A 20,014-nucleotide genomic window follows, 5' to 3' on the forward strand; every position below is an offset into this window, starting at 1 on the left:
CTCATATGATAATTGCTCATGTCCAACATCGACGGGAACTTTATCCAAACTTGGAATAACAGTTTGAGGAACTGATTTACTTTCACGGCTTCAGATGCGGCGCACACATAAACAAGTGATTCACCGACACATCCCGACAGGCCCTGTGAGTTTCAAACAATGAAACTCCATTCATTTTCACTTCTCTCTGCCATAATAGGGGAGCACACAGACTGACTAATGTATGTTTATACAATACACGAAAATGCATTAGTCAGTCTATACGATATGTCCATATCATTACACCACGCACACTCTGAAGCTTTTTCTTCTGCTAACTAGACAGTCAAAGCCAGAATTGTTTCACCCCAAAATCTAACTCCGTCCTCTTTAACTGCCACCGCACACACACAAAACACACACACTTTGACAAACACATTACACATAAACCATTAAAGGCTAATTGAATCTAATTTATTTAGTTTTCTGGAAAAGAATCATTTAAGGCAGAACTTCCCTAAGCCCCCTCAATGAATGGTACTCTGATACCGTTTTACTCTCTTTTCAAACACAATTAAAAAATAATATATAAATATATACACACTGCAAATGACATGCATATAAGGAGTTCATTTTGTAGCCCGATCTCAGGTCATTAGTAACCCACCATGACGCTGTGGAGTTGGAGGGTCCGCTGGCGACACACAGGCCCCTGGCCATTTATTCTATATTAAGTCTCTAATGGGCCCTCTCTCTTGTTCTCTCTCTCTCTCTCTTAGTCTCTGTCTCTCTGTCTCTCTCTCTCTCGATACGCAGCATGTCGGCTCAGTGCTGGTAAAATATGCACAGAAAGTCCGGCGCGCACACACAGACAAAGCCATTCAAATGAATGGTTATTTATTCGCTAAACGAGGATCTGGGTGTTTAATGTTCCTTGGACGTTAGGTAGTTTTCTGGGGGAGGCAGAGCCATACCCCCACGGCTACAGACATCATTTATTTTACACATAGCCTAATACTGCACACTAGGCAGCCGCAAAGAAAAATGGGCTCTGGAAGTGAGAGGGAGATATAAAAGAAATAATAAATGTTATTTTTTTCATTTTCTTGTTTTTTCTCTCTTTCTTTTTTTTGGGGGGGGGTATTTTGTGCGTGTTGAGAGGGGGTCACATTAGAAGTTGCAGCAGGGAGAAAAGCAAGGGGTAGGCTTAAAGGCGTAAAGCACCCTCTGTGTGTGTGTGTGTGTGAGTGTGTGTGTGTGTGTGTCTGAGAGAGAGACAGAGTGAGAGAGCAATCATGAATGTGAAGAGGAAAACAAGAGGAAGTCATAGAAAGAAAGATAGTGAAGTTAACTCAGACATTTCCAAAAAGCACAAATGTGTGCGAACATTTGTGTGTGTGTGTGTGTGTGTGTGTGTGTTGGATCTCAGGATATCAGTGGGGAGGATACCTGGTTGTGTCTGAGGCTCTCAGGCCTCCATCTGCATCTCATCCCAATGCAGAACATCACAACATCAGAGGGGCTCCTGCACTTGCATAAGAAAACTTCTACACAATCACACAGCGCAGGTGTGACGGCTCCAAAACATGAAAGGCATCAAAAGTAACTTTAAAAAAAAGCATCGTTTTAGGGTTGAGGTTAAAGTTTTCTTTCTCTTCCATCTCTCTTTCAAAAGACTTTGTAAGTTTTCATCAGCTACTTTCAAAACAATTAACAAAAGGAAGTGCACTGAATAATACTTCAATATAATTAGCATGATATATTGTAAAAAACAATCTGGCTAATGAGACCATTAATTGAGGTATTAAGTGTATTAATTAACTAATATTTCTAAGCGCACTTATCTTTATATGTCAAGTGTAGGATTTATATACATTCATATTTTTAATTGAAGTCATGTGGTTAGAAATTTCTCATAAAATACATTTAACCCTATTTAATGAGGCTATAAATTGTCTTTTAATGTAACTGACATCAAATGGGTCTTTAAACCTGAAACTCTGACCCATTTAACATGATTCATCAACATCAGCTTCAGATAAGTTAATTTGAACATTACAGGAGTTGTTTCGCCCGGCACCACTGGGTCCAAATTACATTTAACTAGTGTCTGTTCTAAACCAGCCTGTTAGGAATGGGCTGTTTGTTTCCCTGAGAATTATTTGTTGTCATTAGTGAGTCGTCTTTAAACAGTTCTACAATATGCTCACTTTTTTTTATTGTTTGTGTGCTGGACATTGTTTGCAAAGCTTTTTATTAAAGCTATGGCGTAGAGTGAAATAAGACAACTTTGTGTTAATCTTATCTGGTTTATCTGGAATAAACATTACACCGAATTTGCTTTTTTATGTTTTTTTTAACTGTTGTTATTTTTCATACATTGCATGGCAACAATGTCCGAGGTCTGTTAAGCAATCGACACAATCTTTAAGACCCAAGTTCACCTTTTCATAATTAAAAGATCTAATTCAGCTCTGATATAAAGCATTAGAGCAACTAAACGAACAGTGTGCTTTTACTTTGAAGACAAATTGCCAATTAGGAAATTAATGATATGAATTTTGTTGCCATGACAAATATCAGCGCCTGTGTGCTGTGTGTCTGAGTGTCAGTCCAATATGGTGAAATAGAAATAGTTAAATTATCAAGTTGATCCGGCAGAGATTTTCACCTGCGGTTTGACCCGGTTTGACCAAACTCAGCACTGCCCCTTCCTGGACAGTTAACAGTTCACATGCCAAGTGTGAGGTTTATAAGAGGAACAGTTTGAGAGATTCTGGACAGACAGACAGACAGATGGGTTTGGAAGTAGTTGGTTGGTTACTGTCACTGTTGAACTCACTTTCTCATGTTGTTTTTTTGTTGTTTTTATTTCACTGGTTTATTGATTTCTGCTAAATAAATATGTTATGAACATAAATGTGTTTATAATTGAACTGGAACTAAATGGAATCAGGCCCTTTAACCTTATTTTACCATTCAAAAAATAAATCTCACCTCCTGATCTGTAGTGAGTGAAGTCAGTGCTACGGTCATCTCTCCATCAGAAAACTCCTTCAGCTCTGTAGTCAACAGCTGCTCCAAGTCTACATCCCATCAGTACACACAGACAAACTGACAGTTATATAAAACACACACAAAAAAAGGATACACGACAATTTCAGGACAGAGAGAAAAAGACACAACTATGAATTACCCTCTCTCCAAAAGGGAAAGGTGGTAGAAAGGATGATGGGATACTTTGATTCAGTGCCACTGAGCAAAACATAATACTAGAAGGGTTATGTTTGACTTTTACCGATCACTGGTGAGAGCCATAATTTGAGTAAAATGTGTCTGCTACACACCCACAGTGTTTTCACTTGCCTAATTAGATCTTCTCCTCATAGCTTTGTTGTACTTGATGAGACACTTTTTATTTTTGGGTGATATTTTTTATAGTGTGGTGATTTTGGAGACTTTTAACATTGTCATGGGGTAACCCTAACTCTAACACAGGAAGCAAATGTTTTATTCACCTCCTCACTTGCACAGATTGGAAGTGAACAGGAAGTGAAAGTTTGCTTATTATGTATTCGCGAACAGTTTAAGTGTGAATGGGCCCTCACAGGTAATTTGATCCAGTGGCTACTTCCAGTATTGCACAAAAAAGTCCTTTGTGGCCTAAAAGGTAATTCTCCCAAAGACTATATGTCAGTAAAAGTTAAGATTATTACGTTTTGTATTATAAGCATTTAGTCCGTGAAGGTTTATTTTTGTTGAACCTTCTCAGTGGGATGTGTTTCTCCAAAGGGAGAAACACATGAACTAGAAATACGGAAATGCTATTTTTGCCGTTGCTCTCATTCAGGCAACAGGGCACCGTCTTGGTATCCAGATCTACATCCATGGTGATGCTATGGAGACTAACTCTTAGAATCTGTTGCCTGTTTTTTAAATGAAATGCTACAGCTAAGTTTTAATACAGCCCAGTTGAGTGTCTGCTATCACAGAATGTGTCTGCTATTAAAGGTCTATTAGAGTCAATGCTTCTCCTGCTGCTGTCATGTCTGTTATTTACTTTACAGCCTAACTGCGCGACAGTGTGACGAGGTCGATAGAGAGAACTGCAGAATCATTAACATCCTTATTAACTTGCATCAGTTCATTATCAATAGTGATCCCAACTATCTCCGCTACATGTGAACCCGACTGCCTTCGATTCAAGCCCAACTTCTCAACGTGTGCAAATACACACGTCGTAGCTTCGCCTCACCCGACTGAGCTGCGGCGACGTCACTCGGCTGCTCCAAGGATCTCCAGAGCTCCTCCAGCTGTGGTGAGTGACGGCCATGTTTGATCTGCAGAGCTTCATTTTGCAGCCGCAGCGCCTCTGTGTAGACACATGAACACATATCAGTGTATCCAGCAATTGTATCAATTATAAGTACAACTTGACAATTTAATGAATAGAGAGTTGTTGATGAATTTGTGCCTTTTAGAAATGACTGTCCTGAACTTCTGGTGTAGCAAGTAATCAGTTCTCATTATTCTCTAGTCTCATTATTTATTCTTTCACATAAATCTCTAGGGACTCTACTTTTTTTTTCTTTTACAGAGCCCAGTCACCTTTACTTTTCAGGAGCTGATAAACTAGAGTCACCTTTTTACTGAGCAGTAATCGATAAATAATTATATGAATTGATGCCGTCCTCTCTTATTTCTCAAGAAAACGGTTAAAAAAATTTAAAGCATTACATTGATAGGTTTATTGAGGCCCGATATTAGGGGTAAAACATTTCCCATACAGATAAATTGGTTAAGTTATTGGCAATCTATGACAAAGAAATATAATTGAAGCTTGATATTTCTCAGAGTATCCATAAATGTTTTATAAAGTAAAGTACATAAATTATAAATAAAAGAAACCACAATATACAACTGAATGAACTAAATGAGCAGCATAACTGCACACAGTTTAGCTCACTAGTTTCCACTGGACGCTAGTAAATATAATAATAATTTAGCTTCCAACCGCTCCAAGACTCAATGAACCTGAAAATGCACTGTCCAACAGATCTCCCATGGAGCTATGAGAACTGGACCACGCACGGTACATCATTCTCCTGCTCTAATAATCTTTCACTTCCTGTCTCTGCACATTACTTTGCTCCTTATCTCCTCTCGCTCCGTCCAACTTATTCCCCTTTTCCTGTAGCGTCTCTGTGAATCACCGTAAGGGACGGCACAGAGGAGAACCAGCAGAGAGTTATTGAACAGAGATCAGTCACGTCTCTGACCAACCTTTACACAGCTGCCTAACACCGACAACTGGAGTACACCCACACACCCACACACACACACACACACACACACAGAGTTTTTCCTCTCATACTTACAGTATAGCAACATAAACATAGTTTTGGTTTCTCTCTTAATGGTTTCCATCCCTTTCAAACATTGACTGATTTATTTTTAAAATGTTCTTATTTGATTAGAAAACAAACTAACTAAAATAACAAAGACTCCCATTATGTGACTCTGTGTGTCTTTCTGCCTCACTCACATCCACCACCCCTTATCTCTCTCTTGCTCCATCTCTCCTGGTGAGTGTTAAGCGAGTCATGTCAGGGGATTTGTGTGTGTCCTCCTTCATCGCCCCATTACCCCCCCCTACTGGGGAGGGGCCCGCCTTCGCCTCCCTCACCTCCAAGAGTCTTCCCCAGCGCTGCTCCGATGTGCTCCGCTGCCTCTTGACGAATCTCCCTGGCGACCGTGGTCACCGCGAACGATGCCCCATCATCCCCTGAGTCCTGCCGCCCGTCGCGATGGACCACACGCAGGATGTCTGACTCCAGAGCGAGGTACTCAGAGCTATGAGGGTGAGAAGACGGGGGGGGGGGGGGGGGGGGTGCAGGTGTTATGGATGGCTGCAGGGGGAAAAGCGATGATTGTGATGCATTTGCATTAATTCAACCCCCCTTCGGGTCATGAGGGATGAACACACGCAGGCCTGAAATACACACCCAAAGATACTCTACACATACTTATACATAAATACAGTCTTCTCAGCCAGAATCCACTGTGTCTGGATATGTTTGTGAAATGCATGTGTGTGTGTGTGTGTGTGTGTGTGTGTGTGTGTGTGTGTGTTTACCTATCTAGAAGGCCATCTCTCAGCAGAGTGAGTGAGAGTTTTCCGGTGTAATGAAGCGTCACCAGGTCCACATCGTCTCTCCACAGCAGCAAACTCTCACAAATGTTCACCCTCTGCAGATACTTCACTGTGTCCTCGGGCAGCGCGGCATTACACCGCCGGCCGCACAACACAGGCAGACACAGTCCGCCTGACGGTTCCTTCTGGATTACACAAACACACAAAGTACATGAAACCAAATTCATTTATGAGATTACAAAGACAGTAATAATCATGAAAAATTATGTTTTGGTGGTCATATTTTTCTAATATACCACTATTGTGAAAATATCTTTGTTTACTGTATACTGTATTTCCCTTAATACTATTTTACTCTACAGTACTTTTGTCCACTCTGTCTGCTTTAAACGTGGTTTGTAAATAAAATGAATTATATATCAAATTTGTTTAATTAATTTTATTTGGTGCATTATTAAAACCATACTGCCACTGTTTATGGTTTCATCAATAAAAAAAAAGGACAAATATAAAATAACAAAGAAATTGCGATTGTATTTTCGTTAAAATAATTATGACGACATTACTGATGAAAGTTTTTAAACTCACGATACCTGGCTGAGGTGCAGGGCTAAGCACAGTGTTGCGGCCACAGTGTCAACATCTGGCCTCGGTCCACCTAAGACAGCATGGACGGGAGCCTCTGATGCACCTGCCTGGAAACAAACACAAACATGAGGAACAGGGCAAGTGTGTCTGCGGCTCAAAGGCCTTTTCATTTCTAAATGTCCTCGGCGAGACAGGATTCAGTGACACTCGATCTGTTTGTTTTCCAACATCCAGCTAGGGACTGTTGTTTGATGTGATAGCTGATGTAACTGTATCAGCTGGACCTCATTGAGCCAGTGTGACTGTGTTAGATGACTGCAGCAGTCTGAAATGAACACCTTAATAATAAAATCATTGTGCAGCAAGCTTTAGCAGAGATATCACGCTCAATTTGCACAATCCAAAGGCACAATGATCCAGAGAAACTTCAGCGTTAGCTCAGAGTAACATGCTTTATCAGAGAAGTGATGAGTTTCATTAATTCTACTAAACAGAGCAGGCAAACAATCCTCATTTATGTTAAGTGGACATTAATGATGGCTCCATTACAGAGATTAAACATTCATCTCTGGGTGAAAAAGGCAGAAAATTAAGTTTGCTCCTTTATTTGTTGACTGAGACTCGTGGTACTACATTTTATTATGGCTTATCACTATCTTATGAAACCATCTCTGATTCAAGCATTGGTATCATAAATTGCACTTAATAGTAAAAGTAGAAATTGCAATGACTGATGGTAAATTGGAACAAAATCACCAACCACCATTGAGAGCCTGCTTTTTGTGTGTTTGTGTGTTTGTGTGTGTGTCAATCTGTTTCATCTAAAACAGATTTGCTGACTCACCACAAGCCTGCCCTGCAGCCTGCACCATTAATCACGAAGAGAAATGTGGAGACAATAAATATCATGTCTATCTGTAGCTCATCTTAATGGACTTGTAGGGTGCTCTGATGGGAGAGCACCGAGCGGTGGAGGGGAGGAAGACTATTTATGCTGCTTGGTTAGATTCTTGCAGCTGGAAACAAAGCAGCAAACTTCAGGTCACAAGCTAAGTTCTCCTTCCTCTGAGCGTCTTCTGACCTTGGCTAACACAGGATGCGCTGGCTTTGTGTCCATGGTAAAATAACTCTGATAGCAAGGTCATAATGATAGAGTGTCTGATTAAATAGGAGTCACTCTGTTTTTTTAATGACAGCACATCTTTATTGTAAAGAACTAGAATTAGCGCTCTGTGGTTGCTTGCTTTTGCCAAACAGTTGTGAAGATATTGTGACCTTTTTCCTTTGACCACTGACATCTAATCAGTTCATCTTTGAGTCCAATTGACAACTGGTCAATATTCGAAGAAGACATGTAATTTTCCAGAGGCCAAAAAGATGTTCAACGAGGCCACCATGGCCTTGATTTTTGACTTTTTAAACAAAAAATCGAATTAGATCATCCCGAGTCAAACTGAACAAATTTTAAGAATCTCTCGCAAGGCATTCACAAGAAAATGTGTTTTGACCATCAAATTCTAATATGTTTATCTGTGAGTCCAAGTTATAGTTTGTACCAAAATGAAAGAATTCCCTGTAGGTGTTCTGAGATATTGCATTCACAATGCAAAACTGGTGTTGATAGCTTCATCAAGATCCAGGCATTTATTGCCTGAGAAATTGGAGAAAACGTTTAACAAGAGCCACATTGAAGAAATAATATAATAAGTGGAAATCCGTTCAGGTGTTCAAACAAACATACAAACCAACCAACCTACCAGCAAACAAACAAACAGGGGTGAAACCATTACCTCCTTGTTGGAGCTAAAGTACAGTTTGCGTCGGAGAATGATCGGCAGCAGTGTGAATGTGTAGTCATCAAGTTAAAACTTTCTTTTTCACTATTCTCTAACAGAGAATATCAACCTGAAAGCTTGGCTAATGCTCAACAACCCTGTTGAAATATCAAATCCGAGTCTGTTGTAAAATGAACGGGAGCTAAATGCAAACATTAGATGAACAAAATACCTGTAATTATGTACAGTAGAACAAATTGACGTCTGTCTTGTTTCGGTTCATCGGGCCTCACCAACAGGCCACACAGATAAAGCAAATGAGGGGAGAAGAAGTGAGAGAACAAATTATTGAGAGGGAGGGGAGGAGCAAACTGGAGGCCGTTGATTAGAGCGAGGATGAAAAAGTAAATGGGATTGGAGGAAGGAGGGAGTTAGAATATACGCTTCAGAATAAAGGGCTGAAATACAGAGCGCATGGGCCGCAGATTGATAAATCAGACGTTCAAAAGGTGGAGGAAGGAGAGCAGCGGAAATAGAAGGAGGCTAAGTGGGTGAAATAATGTGATGGGGAGAAGAGAGGAAGATGTCAGATGAGAGAAACTGAAGATGTGACGCAAGGACGTGGAAGGTGTGTGACAGAGAGGAGGAGAGGGGGAGGAGGTCTGCAGCTGGGTCCATGGGAAGGGAGAATAAATCAATACTGGCCAGAGAAAAGGATGTGATGCATTAGCAGGAGAAAAAGCCACTCAGTGCCTGTTCTCCTGCAGAGGAGAACATTGGAGCCTGTGTGTGTGTGTGTCTGTGTGTGTGTGTCTGTGTGTGTGTGTGTCTGTGTGTGTGTGTGTGTGTGTGTGTGTGTTGGCCATCTGATATCCTTCAATCTGAGTGCTCTCTCTCTCTCTCTCTCTCTCTCTCTCTCTCTCTCTCTCTCTCTCTCTCTCTCTCTCTCTCTCTCTCTCTCTCACTCTTTGTGGGTCTTGTAGATTGAATCTTTTTGTTTTTTTATCTGTCCTTTTTTTATGCAGCTGATGTCCCTAATTAAAGTGCGACAGAATCGTCAGAAATTAGAAATCACACATCGGTGTGAATCAAGATGACGATTTATTATCTGATGAATGATGCAGCCCTACCAGCTGCCTCAATTTAAACTTTCAGCACATCATCACTCTGATATGAGATTTACAAGCTTTCAGTAAATGCTCCTTGTATAAAAAATGTGGGGCAGTTATGCACATGCTTGTTCTATATATTGGCCAAAAAAAATTAAATGTTTACATCAGTGATGACTGCAGCTATCGGCGAAACAAACAATGGATATTGCAGAAGATAGTGTTTTCCTGTATTGAACACTGAAACTGTTACTTAGTGTTGAATTATTTGAGATAATCGATTTAGCACCTGCATGGGCAGAAACCTTAATGATACACAACCCTCGCTGCAGTTTAGGTAATGAATCCAGTCTCCTTCATGTTAGCAGCTGGGTCATGGCACACCTGCCCGGGGACTACAGATGAAGATTTTCTAGAAGGGCTAAACAGGCTCATTTACAAAAATCTTTATTAATGAGCATTGTCCCTTGTAATTTTAAACCGAAAAAAAAAAAAAATGTAAAATGTGTTAATTTTTCTAAGTATTTTTTTTTTTTTTAAGTTTATTGAAACGGGGGAAACATCAGGATTGACAGCTGAGACAGTCTCGTGATTGTTCAAGCACTAAATCGGTGGGAAGTCAATACTGCAGCTCCATCCCCGGATCACCTCCAGACAGACTTTCGGCTGTGGAGACGCAGCGTCCAATCTTTATTCACAGTCTGCCGTTAATTCAAGCTAATAAATTCGTTTTTAGTTATTGCACTTTTCAAGCCAACCTTCCTTTTAATCCTGGAAAAACTTGAAATTGAAGCCAACGTGGAACCTTCTTTTTTATTGAGCAGTTTGTTTTATGTATCAATAATTTTGTGATGTTGAAAACATTTAAAGGGTGGAAAAGTAATGGATGTTAGCACATTCTAGACACACATAAAGTCGGAGATGATTACATTTAGGTACAAAACACAAGGTGCCAAAAGCAAAGTAGTCCTAAAACCCCTTTTATATGTGTGTGTGTGTGTGTGTGTGTGTGTGTGTGTGTGTGTGTGTGTGTGTGTGTGTATGTGTATGTGTGTGTGTGTGTGTGTGTGTGTGTGTGTGTGTGTGTGTCGACTCAGAAGGACAGATGCTGAAAAGTCTACTCAGCACACTGGCTCAGCGCGATGCCAAATGATGTGAGAGTGGAGGATCGTGAGATATAAAGGCAAAAAGAAAGAGAGAGAGAAAGACAGACAGGTCCAGTAAGCACTAAGAGCCAGGTCAATTATGAGTATGGGTGTTCTGGCCGGGGGCCATCCCCAGAGTAGAGAGACAGAGAGCGGGAACATGACAGAGAGTGGCCAGCAAAAGAGCGAGTCATCAAAGTTTATAAAGGAGAGCAAGATAAAGTGGATCAGTGTGTGTGAAATGGTTGATAATCATGACGTGCGTTAATCTGTAACCTCCGTGACACTCATCAGTTGTCGTCCTCTGTCTCTGTGGCTTTGACTGTGTTTATGTGAAGTACAACCTGATATAAAAAGTACTCATCCTCTCGGCTGGTCGTGTGTATGTTTGCATCGTGCTGACGGACACCTGTTTGCATGGATTAACTGAACATTTTGAGAACTGTGGCAAGGAGTAAAGCAAATACAAGCGTGTATTCTGAGTAATAGCATATTGGTCATATCTACACAACTTATTTACATTCTTTGCTTCAGGCTTATTTTAGAATTTTCAATATTCAGAAACATGTTTTTCTTAGTTTTTTTGACCATAAACCATCACCCATATGTTTTTTTATGACGAGGAGTGGTAAACATTGGACTTTGACATGTTCAGACACGGGTCGGACAATATATGCACAGAACGTGCCTGAACGTACAGTTTTTATAAGGCAATAAAGAACATGTGATATGATTAAAAGCTCCAGAAGAGCTAGTAAATGGACTTTGAAGTGGGTCTGGTTTCTCAATGATGATTATGACTTTAGAAAACTTAAAAGTCCCATTGTTTTGTCAGCCACAGGGTTGAGAATGATAGAGTTACAAAGAAATATCCACAATACCGACAACTGGACAAACTCCATCTGCTGATGAAAGACTATGTGATATGATCGAAAGCTCCAGAGCTGCTACTCAAGTGACATTGAAGTGGGTGTGTCTTCATGGGGTAGTAAGTGTGGGGGTGAATATTCCCTTTTACCTTGTGGAAAATTGACAATATGGCCTGTAGAGACATTTAAAAAAACATGCTTTAATCTGATTGCACTTTGTTTCGATGCACAGTACAGTAAACGTTCATGTATGGATGTGTGTGCACATGTGTGCATATGTGTATGTTTGTGTGTGTTCATGTTTTCCCACCCCTTTGTGCATATAAAATTGGACAAAGTTAACTCAATACGAAAAACTGCAGCATCATTACTGTGAATTAATGGCTGACGGCTGCCAGATGGAGACAAACATATTTCTGATCAAGAAAGAAAAGCTAGATCCGCCGGCTGATCCGGTTCCAAGCCGACCTTTATTAGGTCTTTCGCTGACCCTCGTCCTTACCTCATACCTCACCCTTCTACCAAGTTTGGTGGAAATCCATTCACTTGTTATGTTTAATCTTGCTTACAAACAAACAATCAAACAAACAAACCAACCAACAAACAAATAGAGCGAGGTGAGGCATGAGGTAAAAAAAAATGGTGATGAATGATGAATAAGGTAAACGCCAAAAACGCCGGAAGTGCACACATGCCGACATCCGCTGGAAACTGGATCATCACAAATAATCTTTGTGGGAGTGAGGATGTGTTTACAGCTCAAAGCCTTTTACAGACGGTCCATGCACTACAGCTAATAATACAACTATGTCATTTAAACAAGCAGTGGCACAAAGAGCAGTTTCAAGGACCACATGGCCTCAAGGTATAAGTGTAAGGCTGCTTATTGTAAAAAGGCCTGTGGTAATGATTCACTCCTGGCAGGTGACACAAAGACAATCCAGGGATGTAAAAAAAAACAGTATAACCAGATATCTAAGTCTGTGAGCCCTACAGCAGCACAGTGGTTGCAAAGTCATTTGATCTATATAGATGCATGATGCTTTTTTTTATGTGTGTGAACAGAGTTTCAACCCTTGTTAAACTGGTCCTCTAGTATGAAGGCTGCAGAAAGTCGGGAGAATCCTATGAGTAAACAAAGCAGTTGGAATCACAGTGATCGAGTGTGTGCGTGTGTGTATGTGTGTGTGTGTGGGGGGGTGATTATAACAAACGATAGACGCAAAAATGAAGAAAATAATAGGAAAAAAATGTCTCCCGGTGAAAAAATGGTGTCATACACGTACAGGAGACATACAAATATGTCAAGAGAGTTTGTGACGAGAAAAGCCGACATCGGTGTCTGCATGTTGTCGAGAAAATCACGTGATCCTCGCAGTGGAATTAATACGTCACTTCCTGTCTCTGTCTGCTGCCTCACCTGAATAATGCTGCGGATTTGTTGCTTTTGTGATTGCGTCAAACGTCCCGTTGCCTTGTGCATGTGGGAAAAGCAAACTCTGGGTTAAGTCCGGGCCCAATTCTCTGGACTTTATCAGCAGGTCATGTCTGAAAATGGGTTCTTCTCTTCCGCCAAGTTTCGCTGAAATCCATTCAGCTGCTATATTGTAATATCGCTTTCAAACATACAAACCAACCAACAAACAAACGGACAGGGTGGGAAAACATAAGGTAAAATAAACGCAAAGACGCAAGTAGTGCATTAGTGCCAAGTTCCATGCACTACAGCTAATAACACAACTATGCCACATGCACAGAGAGCAGATTGAGGGGCCACATGGCCTCAAGGCAAAGGGGTCTGTGCAAATGTGTCACTGCAGGCAGGTTGTCTGTACACAATTCAGAAGAATACAGTTCAACAACATATCACACACACAGTGTGAGCCCTACAGCTGCACAGAGGCTTCAGTCATTTAGTATTTGCATGAGGGTGTTTTTTAATGCGTGTGAACAGATATTCAACCCTGAATCTAATGTGTGTGTCTGCAGAGGAAACCAGATACCGGGGGAGGAAGGACAGCCCCTGGCTAAACTTGTTGATGTCACGCCCCCCCCCCCCCCCTCCCTCATTACAAACCATCCCCTCATTCAAATTCACCCTGTGATGTTCCTCCAAACACAAGAAGCTCGTGTTTTCAGGGGTCGAACACGCCTTCCTGCTCCTGCCTTCACCCAGACTACTCATAATCTACAGGTGCTTTGGAAGGGGTGTGGGGGGGGGGGACGTGCACAGCTTCTTCTGTTTTTTTGCAGCAACAGGACCGCAGCCTGTGGCAACAAGCAGCAGCAGCAGCAGCGTCGTTCATTACACTGTCACACTCACCCCCAGTCTGCTGTGGACCCTCCGCAGATACTCCTCCATGACGGCCCGCTGCGTCGCTACGGTGTCGCTGCAGATCCCTCCATAGAGTTCAGGCCGCTGGTGTGTGTGTCTGTGTGTGTGTGTGTGTGTGTGTGTGTGTGTGTGCGTGCGTGCGTGCGTGTATGTGTGTGTTTTCTCTCGGCTCCCGAGTCCCCCGCTGCGCTCGCACTGCACCACTCTCCGCTGCTGCGTGTGCCGTCGGTCCTCCTCCTCCTCCTCCTCCTCCTCCTCCTCCTCTCCGGGAGTGGGTGTGTCGGCAGGAAGAAGAGGAGATCCGACCGGCGGGGGCGCGCTCGGGGATTCAACCGCGCTCCCTGCGGTATGGATGCCCCCACACTACACCCCCCCCCTCCCCCCCTCCTCTATGTGACCGTACACACACACACACACCTGCTCTCCTGCAGGTTGCACAGCCTCACCGTCCACCATTGAGAGTAACCAGTATGTACAGTGACTGGTTCCAGCTCCAGCAGCCGAGGCTGCACACTCCCATTGACTGGTATCGATTTCTGCACCGTTCAGTTGCCGCAGTTTTCAATTGTACTCCCCTATTGTACTGCAATATGATCCAAACCAGAGCTGTGTGTGTGTGCGTGTGCGTGTGCGTGTGCGTGCGTGTGTGTGCGTATGCGTATGTGTTTGTGTGTGCGACAGTATGCACTTTCATTAACCTGAAAGATGACCGTGTGATTAACAACCACACAAAACAGAGAATACCCAAAGATAGAATCTCTCTCTCTCTCTCTCTCTCTCTCTCTCTCTCTCTCTCTCTCTCTCTCTCTCTCTCTCTCTCTCTACAAACACACACGCACACACACACACATCCTTGCACTTCTATCTTAGTGAGGGCCACTCATTGGCAGCATATACTTCATAGCCCTTAACCGACAGGAAGGAAGGACTGGCCAAATCCTCACTCTCCCATCCTCTAAAAGTACAATTACACACATATTTGCAACTTTCCTATTAAGACTTTTGCATTGGCCTCTGGTCCTAACAAGGTCAGTGTTTATGCTGGATAAGAGGCAACAGCAACAGTACACACACACACACACATACACACACACACACACACACACACACACACACACACACACACACAATGGAGAGTTGCAAGAGCACTGAAACTTTAATATTTAAAATGGATAAGGCATTTATCACTGGGTCAGGGTGCCATTGGACAGATCTTTGTATAGTGTCTCTCTCTCTCTCTCTCTCTCTCTCTCTCTCTCTCTCTCTCTCTCTCTCTCTCTCTCTCTCTCTCTCTCTCTCTCTCTCTCTCAGAATAAAGTAATCTCATTTAATTTTGACTCATGGTCTTCTACAATACACAGTGACATATTGGATAGGAGCTACCTTTTCTTTTGGTACTTAATCCATTTGCAGTTAATTCATTTATTTTAAAAAAACGATTGAACCTTGGGGGCCCCATATAGTGGCCCTATACACAAACAGACTTGGGCTGTTAATCACAGCATCAGCGTAGGTAGTGCTAAGTGATCTCAAAAGGACAAAATGCTAACTTTAAACCCTGGCACACACAACACGTAGGCACCACAGTCATCACCATGACTGGTGATGTAGCTTTACTGCAGTATGCAACATGAGCACGTCTAAAAGAGATGTTGTGGTTTCACATTTGTGGTGAAGACAGTGCTAGTCAGGTCTTAATGGAAGCTGAGGTAGTGCATTGTCACTGCAAAATGGCCTGGAGTCAATCGAGACAAAATCAATATGAATTTCAGTCAAGATGAAAACCCCCATCCATGATTTTATCTTTAGTTTTTTGGGTGGGAAAGGAGGTGTGGGTAAGGGGCTGTTCTTTTTTTGATCATATCATTTTTTTTAAGTGTCAGTAGAGATAGGAAAGGCAATGAGAGAGAGAGAGAGAGAGAGAGAGAGAGAGAGAGAGAGAGAGAGAGAGAGAGGGGGGGGGGGGGGGGGGGGTCGCCACCTTGAACCATTGGATGCGCTGAATCTCTGTCTCTGTATATTTGCCTGTAATACACCTGTCACCCATTCAAGGTGTACTCCACCTTTCAGCCAAGGTCAGCTGACACTGGTTCTGATACCCAAGTGGTATTGATAACGGATGGATGGATTATATTTCATGATATTTTGTATTGTGTATGGGCCCACCTTCCCTTAACCTGTTGATTTTTCCATTCTGGTCAGAATTGGTTATTCAGTATCCCTTTCATCGAACCCTTTTAAAGAATAAACCGCAGCTTGTTAAATGAACTATTACGGCACAGTAGAGAAGGCAGTAGTGATTTCAGACATGCATTGAACTCCGCAGATCCTCTGGACTTTCTGTGGACTTTCTCTGTGGGGGGTGGATGACGTTTCCAAAACACGACAGACAGATGAAACATTAGAGCCACACGAAGAAGACACAGACGGAGACGTCCAGAGAGTTTGTGGGGACTGAGCTGACGCCGGTGTCGATGTGATGCAAACAATAACATGTAATTGCCGCAGATAAGATATGTTATAGCACCATCCCTCACCTGAATAATGCAGAGAATCTGTTGCTTTGGTGAATGCGTCTGAGCGGAGAATCTCCCTCTGCATTGTGCACGTGTGAAAAGGTAAACTGCAAGTGCGATTGTCTGGAGGCTCTCACATATGTGTTCTGACATAGAGCGCCTCCCAATAATCTCAGGAGATCATCCAGAGTTCAGTGCACATCTGAAAGCAGCTTCTGTGGGCATGTTATGTGTGTAGTCTGCAAATGGTTCAGATGTGTTAGGGCTGTATTCAAGGCAATGTGAAGAATACAGTTGATAGTAAAAAGTAAAGAAGAGAAAACGTCATCTCCTTCCTTGTTTGTTTTCAAATCAAATGACATCAAATCTAATAATAGAGAGTTGCCATGTGATCATTTTGGTGAGTGGTGAAAGGAATTGTTGACACCACAGCCCTCTCTTACAGGAAGTGTTTCAGTGGAAAATGGACAAATGATAAGTGAAGGACTTCCCGTGTTACTGTCATCACCTGTGTCTATTACCATGATCCATAGTAAACAAAAAACAGTTACTTCACCCATTTGTAAAAAGATTTGTCAAATTAAAAATTGTGTTGTGTCATTATTGATCTCTATCTGTGCTGTGTGTCTTTTCAAACGTGGACTTTGACATTAAAATTGAATTCAGTAAATTAATAAATCTTGTCAGAGGATTTAAAAATGCTCTAGTAGATTAAAACTTTAATATGCACACAAATAGACACTGATCAGAGAGTTTGGGAAGAATGGCTGAAAGCTTTGCATGCAAGTTTTCCAGATTTAACTCAGGTAACTCTAGATGGCAACAGGCACACACACACACACACACACACACACACACACACACACACACATAAACATTTACGCACCTCCTTGCTCGCTCTTTTACGGGGTAAACTGAAATATCTGTCCTATTTTGGCTCTAAATAATTCCCGATTACACGAGTAAGGCTGACAGCGTCTGCGCCACACTCCTACGCTGGTTTAATTTCCCATTGAAAACAATATAGGCCTCGCTAATTGATTTTAATGGCTCTCTCCGCGACGATGCGCCCCTTATGACTTGGAGAGAGGTCTTTAAGATTATTATTATTAGTGTAATTGCCATTACCCCCACACTTTCCCTTTGCGAGTGGCAGCCAGAGAAAGAATATCTTTGCCCTTAAGCTGAACAAATAATTATTAGAGACACGAAACAAACAGAGGGCCGTCAGTCAGACACACACACACACACACACACACACACACACACACACACACACACACACACACACACACACACACAAACACACACACACACACAGACACACAAGCTCCACCTTGGAGCAGACCCCCTTCTGGCGACCCTCATTCCCTCCGCCACCCTCTTCGTGCAGCGTGGCGCTTGTAATTTATGCAAAATTAATTGATACATCTTTTATAATTGATGTGCTGTAAACTTAATGAGTAATTTATGTAATTAGTCAATTAAGGATAATTCCAGCATATGTTCCGTATGCCCAGAAGGTGCGCTTTACCACTAGTTATTTGTCCAGGAGTTGGGTGCAGGCGCACACTGCCGTAGACTACCTAATTAATTTTGTTATGCAGATCAGCAACGGTGTCTATTTAACGGTCCCCTCTGTGAAAACAGATTTAATATTGATCTTTCCCGGGCGTTTAAAGAGGATGCGTTTTACCCGCGTTGGCCTCTGTGGGCCTCAGAGTTTCAAAACTAATTTTTTAGACTCAGGGAAAACAATTATGCAAAGAAAAACATAAACAACTGCCTTTATTAACCAGTGAGGAGGTGAGTGTTCAGACTCAACCGTCAAGTGAAGAGGCACTAAAAAAAAAAGTGATTTTCCGAGTAATTGCATGATGTCTTTAAAATATGCTCACCGTCGACACAGTTGACCCTTTGAGTGGCTTTGAAGGACTGAGACATAACACGAGAGATCCGCCGGCTAATTAATTGACACAGGTTTGAATATTCATAACTAATACAGTGCGCTTGCCCTTAATTACATTGTTGGACTTCTCTCCGAGGAGGCTAAATCACGGAAGACTTAATTATTGTAATGTATTCGGGGGCCCGTGGGGGCAACCGGGGAAGACAGAAGCCGTCAAGGAGCCCGTCGTGACACCTGCATGGGCAGAGAGCAGAGTGCGCGGGACGGGGAGCAGCTTGTGTTGTTCTCCGCTGAACAGAATCCGGAGCAGGGGATGAAGTTTGTTTACATCCTTGTAGGATTCACCGGAGAGTGTTTGAACAGACAGACAGCCGCCGGACTCCCCTCACAGCAATTAATCAACAACAGCGCCCCTATCTCTCTCTCTCTCTCCCTCTCTCTCTCTCACTCACACACACACACACACACACACACACAAGCACGAACGCAAACACACTAACACACACTCGCTGGTGGAGGCTAATTGAGGAGCAGAGGAGTTGCGCACTGATGATTGTGCGCAAAGGAAGACATGATTTATTGTTTGCAAAGTCTGAAAGTGCAGTCCAGCACATTTAACAAAGAGGTTGTATTTACGTATTCAACGCTTTGCTATTTATTTACCTCGTGTGCAGTATGAGCCAAGATGGCATCCACACGCACATTCTCTGCCGCCTTTATTCCAGGGACACGTGAACATATTTGCAGAATAAAAGTGAGGCTGATATGTTTTCGGAAATGTTTTATAATGTGCAAAGCAATGAGGGCCTTCAACACATGGAAGACCAATCAAACTTTTTGACAGGTAAGGTCAGAGGTCAGGGTCAGGTGGAGATAAGTCACTGGGGATTTAGCCCTGGGGCATTTAAAAGAATAGTTTCCTCAAACAGTTTACCGGTTTAAAAACTTTGAAAAAGGGAATAAGAGAAAAAAAAAACGCACGTATCTACTGTTCGCACCACCCACCCCTCATTTTTATTCATTTCTTCACCCCATCTCTCTCTCCTTCTCTCTCTCGCTCTCTGTCTCACACACACACAGAGACACACATACACACACACACATGCAGCCCTATGCTCTCCCCCTGACGTGTCCCCTAAGTGTCTGGATAATAGATAATACAGCCGGCGACCTGCGGGGGTCTTACAAAAACGGCGCTCGGCGAGTGGGAGCATCACACAAGAAGAGAGGAGCACCACACACCACACACAGACAGCACAGCAAGCTGGTGGCCCCTCTCATCTCTCAACCACCGCGGAACCAGGGGAAACTCAGAAGACCACTCTCAACTTTTGCGCACAGAGACTGACTTTTACGCACAACACCAGGAGCTTAATTTGGCGAAGAGTCCGTCAGAAGTCCTCTTGCTTCGGATGAAGGAGCATCTCAAGGATCTTACTACAGCGACGGGCCTTTGGGCAACTCTGTATTAATCGATATAACGCAGGTAGGCACCTGTAGGACGATTTACCAGTTTCTGATCTGATGGCTCAGAACTTTGGAGCAGATCCATCAGATGGCGACTGATATGCAGATTGTCGAGTCAGCTCCGTTAATATAACATTTAAAATATAACTTAAAATACGGTTTTCTTTC

At 42.5% G+C, this 20,014-nt stretch overlaps 1 protein-coding gene across 1 annotated transcript in view; it reads right to left on the reverse strand.

The window, feature by feature from the left end:
- Positions 1–13,981, reverse strand: part of LOC128438478 (protein prune homolog 2) — a 37,265-nt gene extending 23,284 nt beyond the window's left edge. The window contains exons 1-6 of the mRNA XM_053421061.1: positions 13,943–13,981; positions 6,727–6,828; positions 6,116–6,318; positions 5,666–5,832; positions 4,235–4,351; positions 2,977–3,065 (exon numbers count right to left, since the gene is read on the reverse strand). Of these exons, the coding sequence (XP_053277036.1) occupies positions 2,977–3,065; positions 4,235–4,351; positions 5,666–5,832; positions 6,116–6,318; positions 6,727–6,828; positions 13,943–13,981 (717 nt within the window). The remainder of the gene's footprint in view (positions 1–2,976; positions 3,066–4,234; positions 4,352–5,665; positions 5,833–6,115; positions 6,319–6,726; positions 6,829–13,942) is intronic.
- Between the last annotated feature and the right edge of the window lie 6,033 nt (positions 13,982–20,014).

This window comes from Pleuronectes platessa, chromosome 4 (assembly GCF_947347685.1).
Source record: "Pleuronectes platessa chromosome 4, fPlePla1.1, whole genome shotgun sequence".
Lineage (NCBI taxonomy): Eukaryota > Metazoa > Chordata > Actinopteri > Pleuronectiformes > Pleuronectidae > Pleuronectes > Pleuronectes platessa.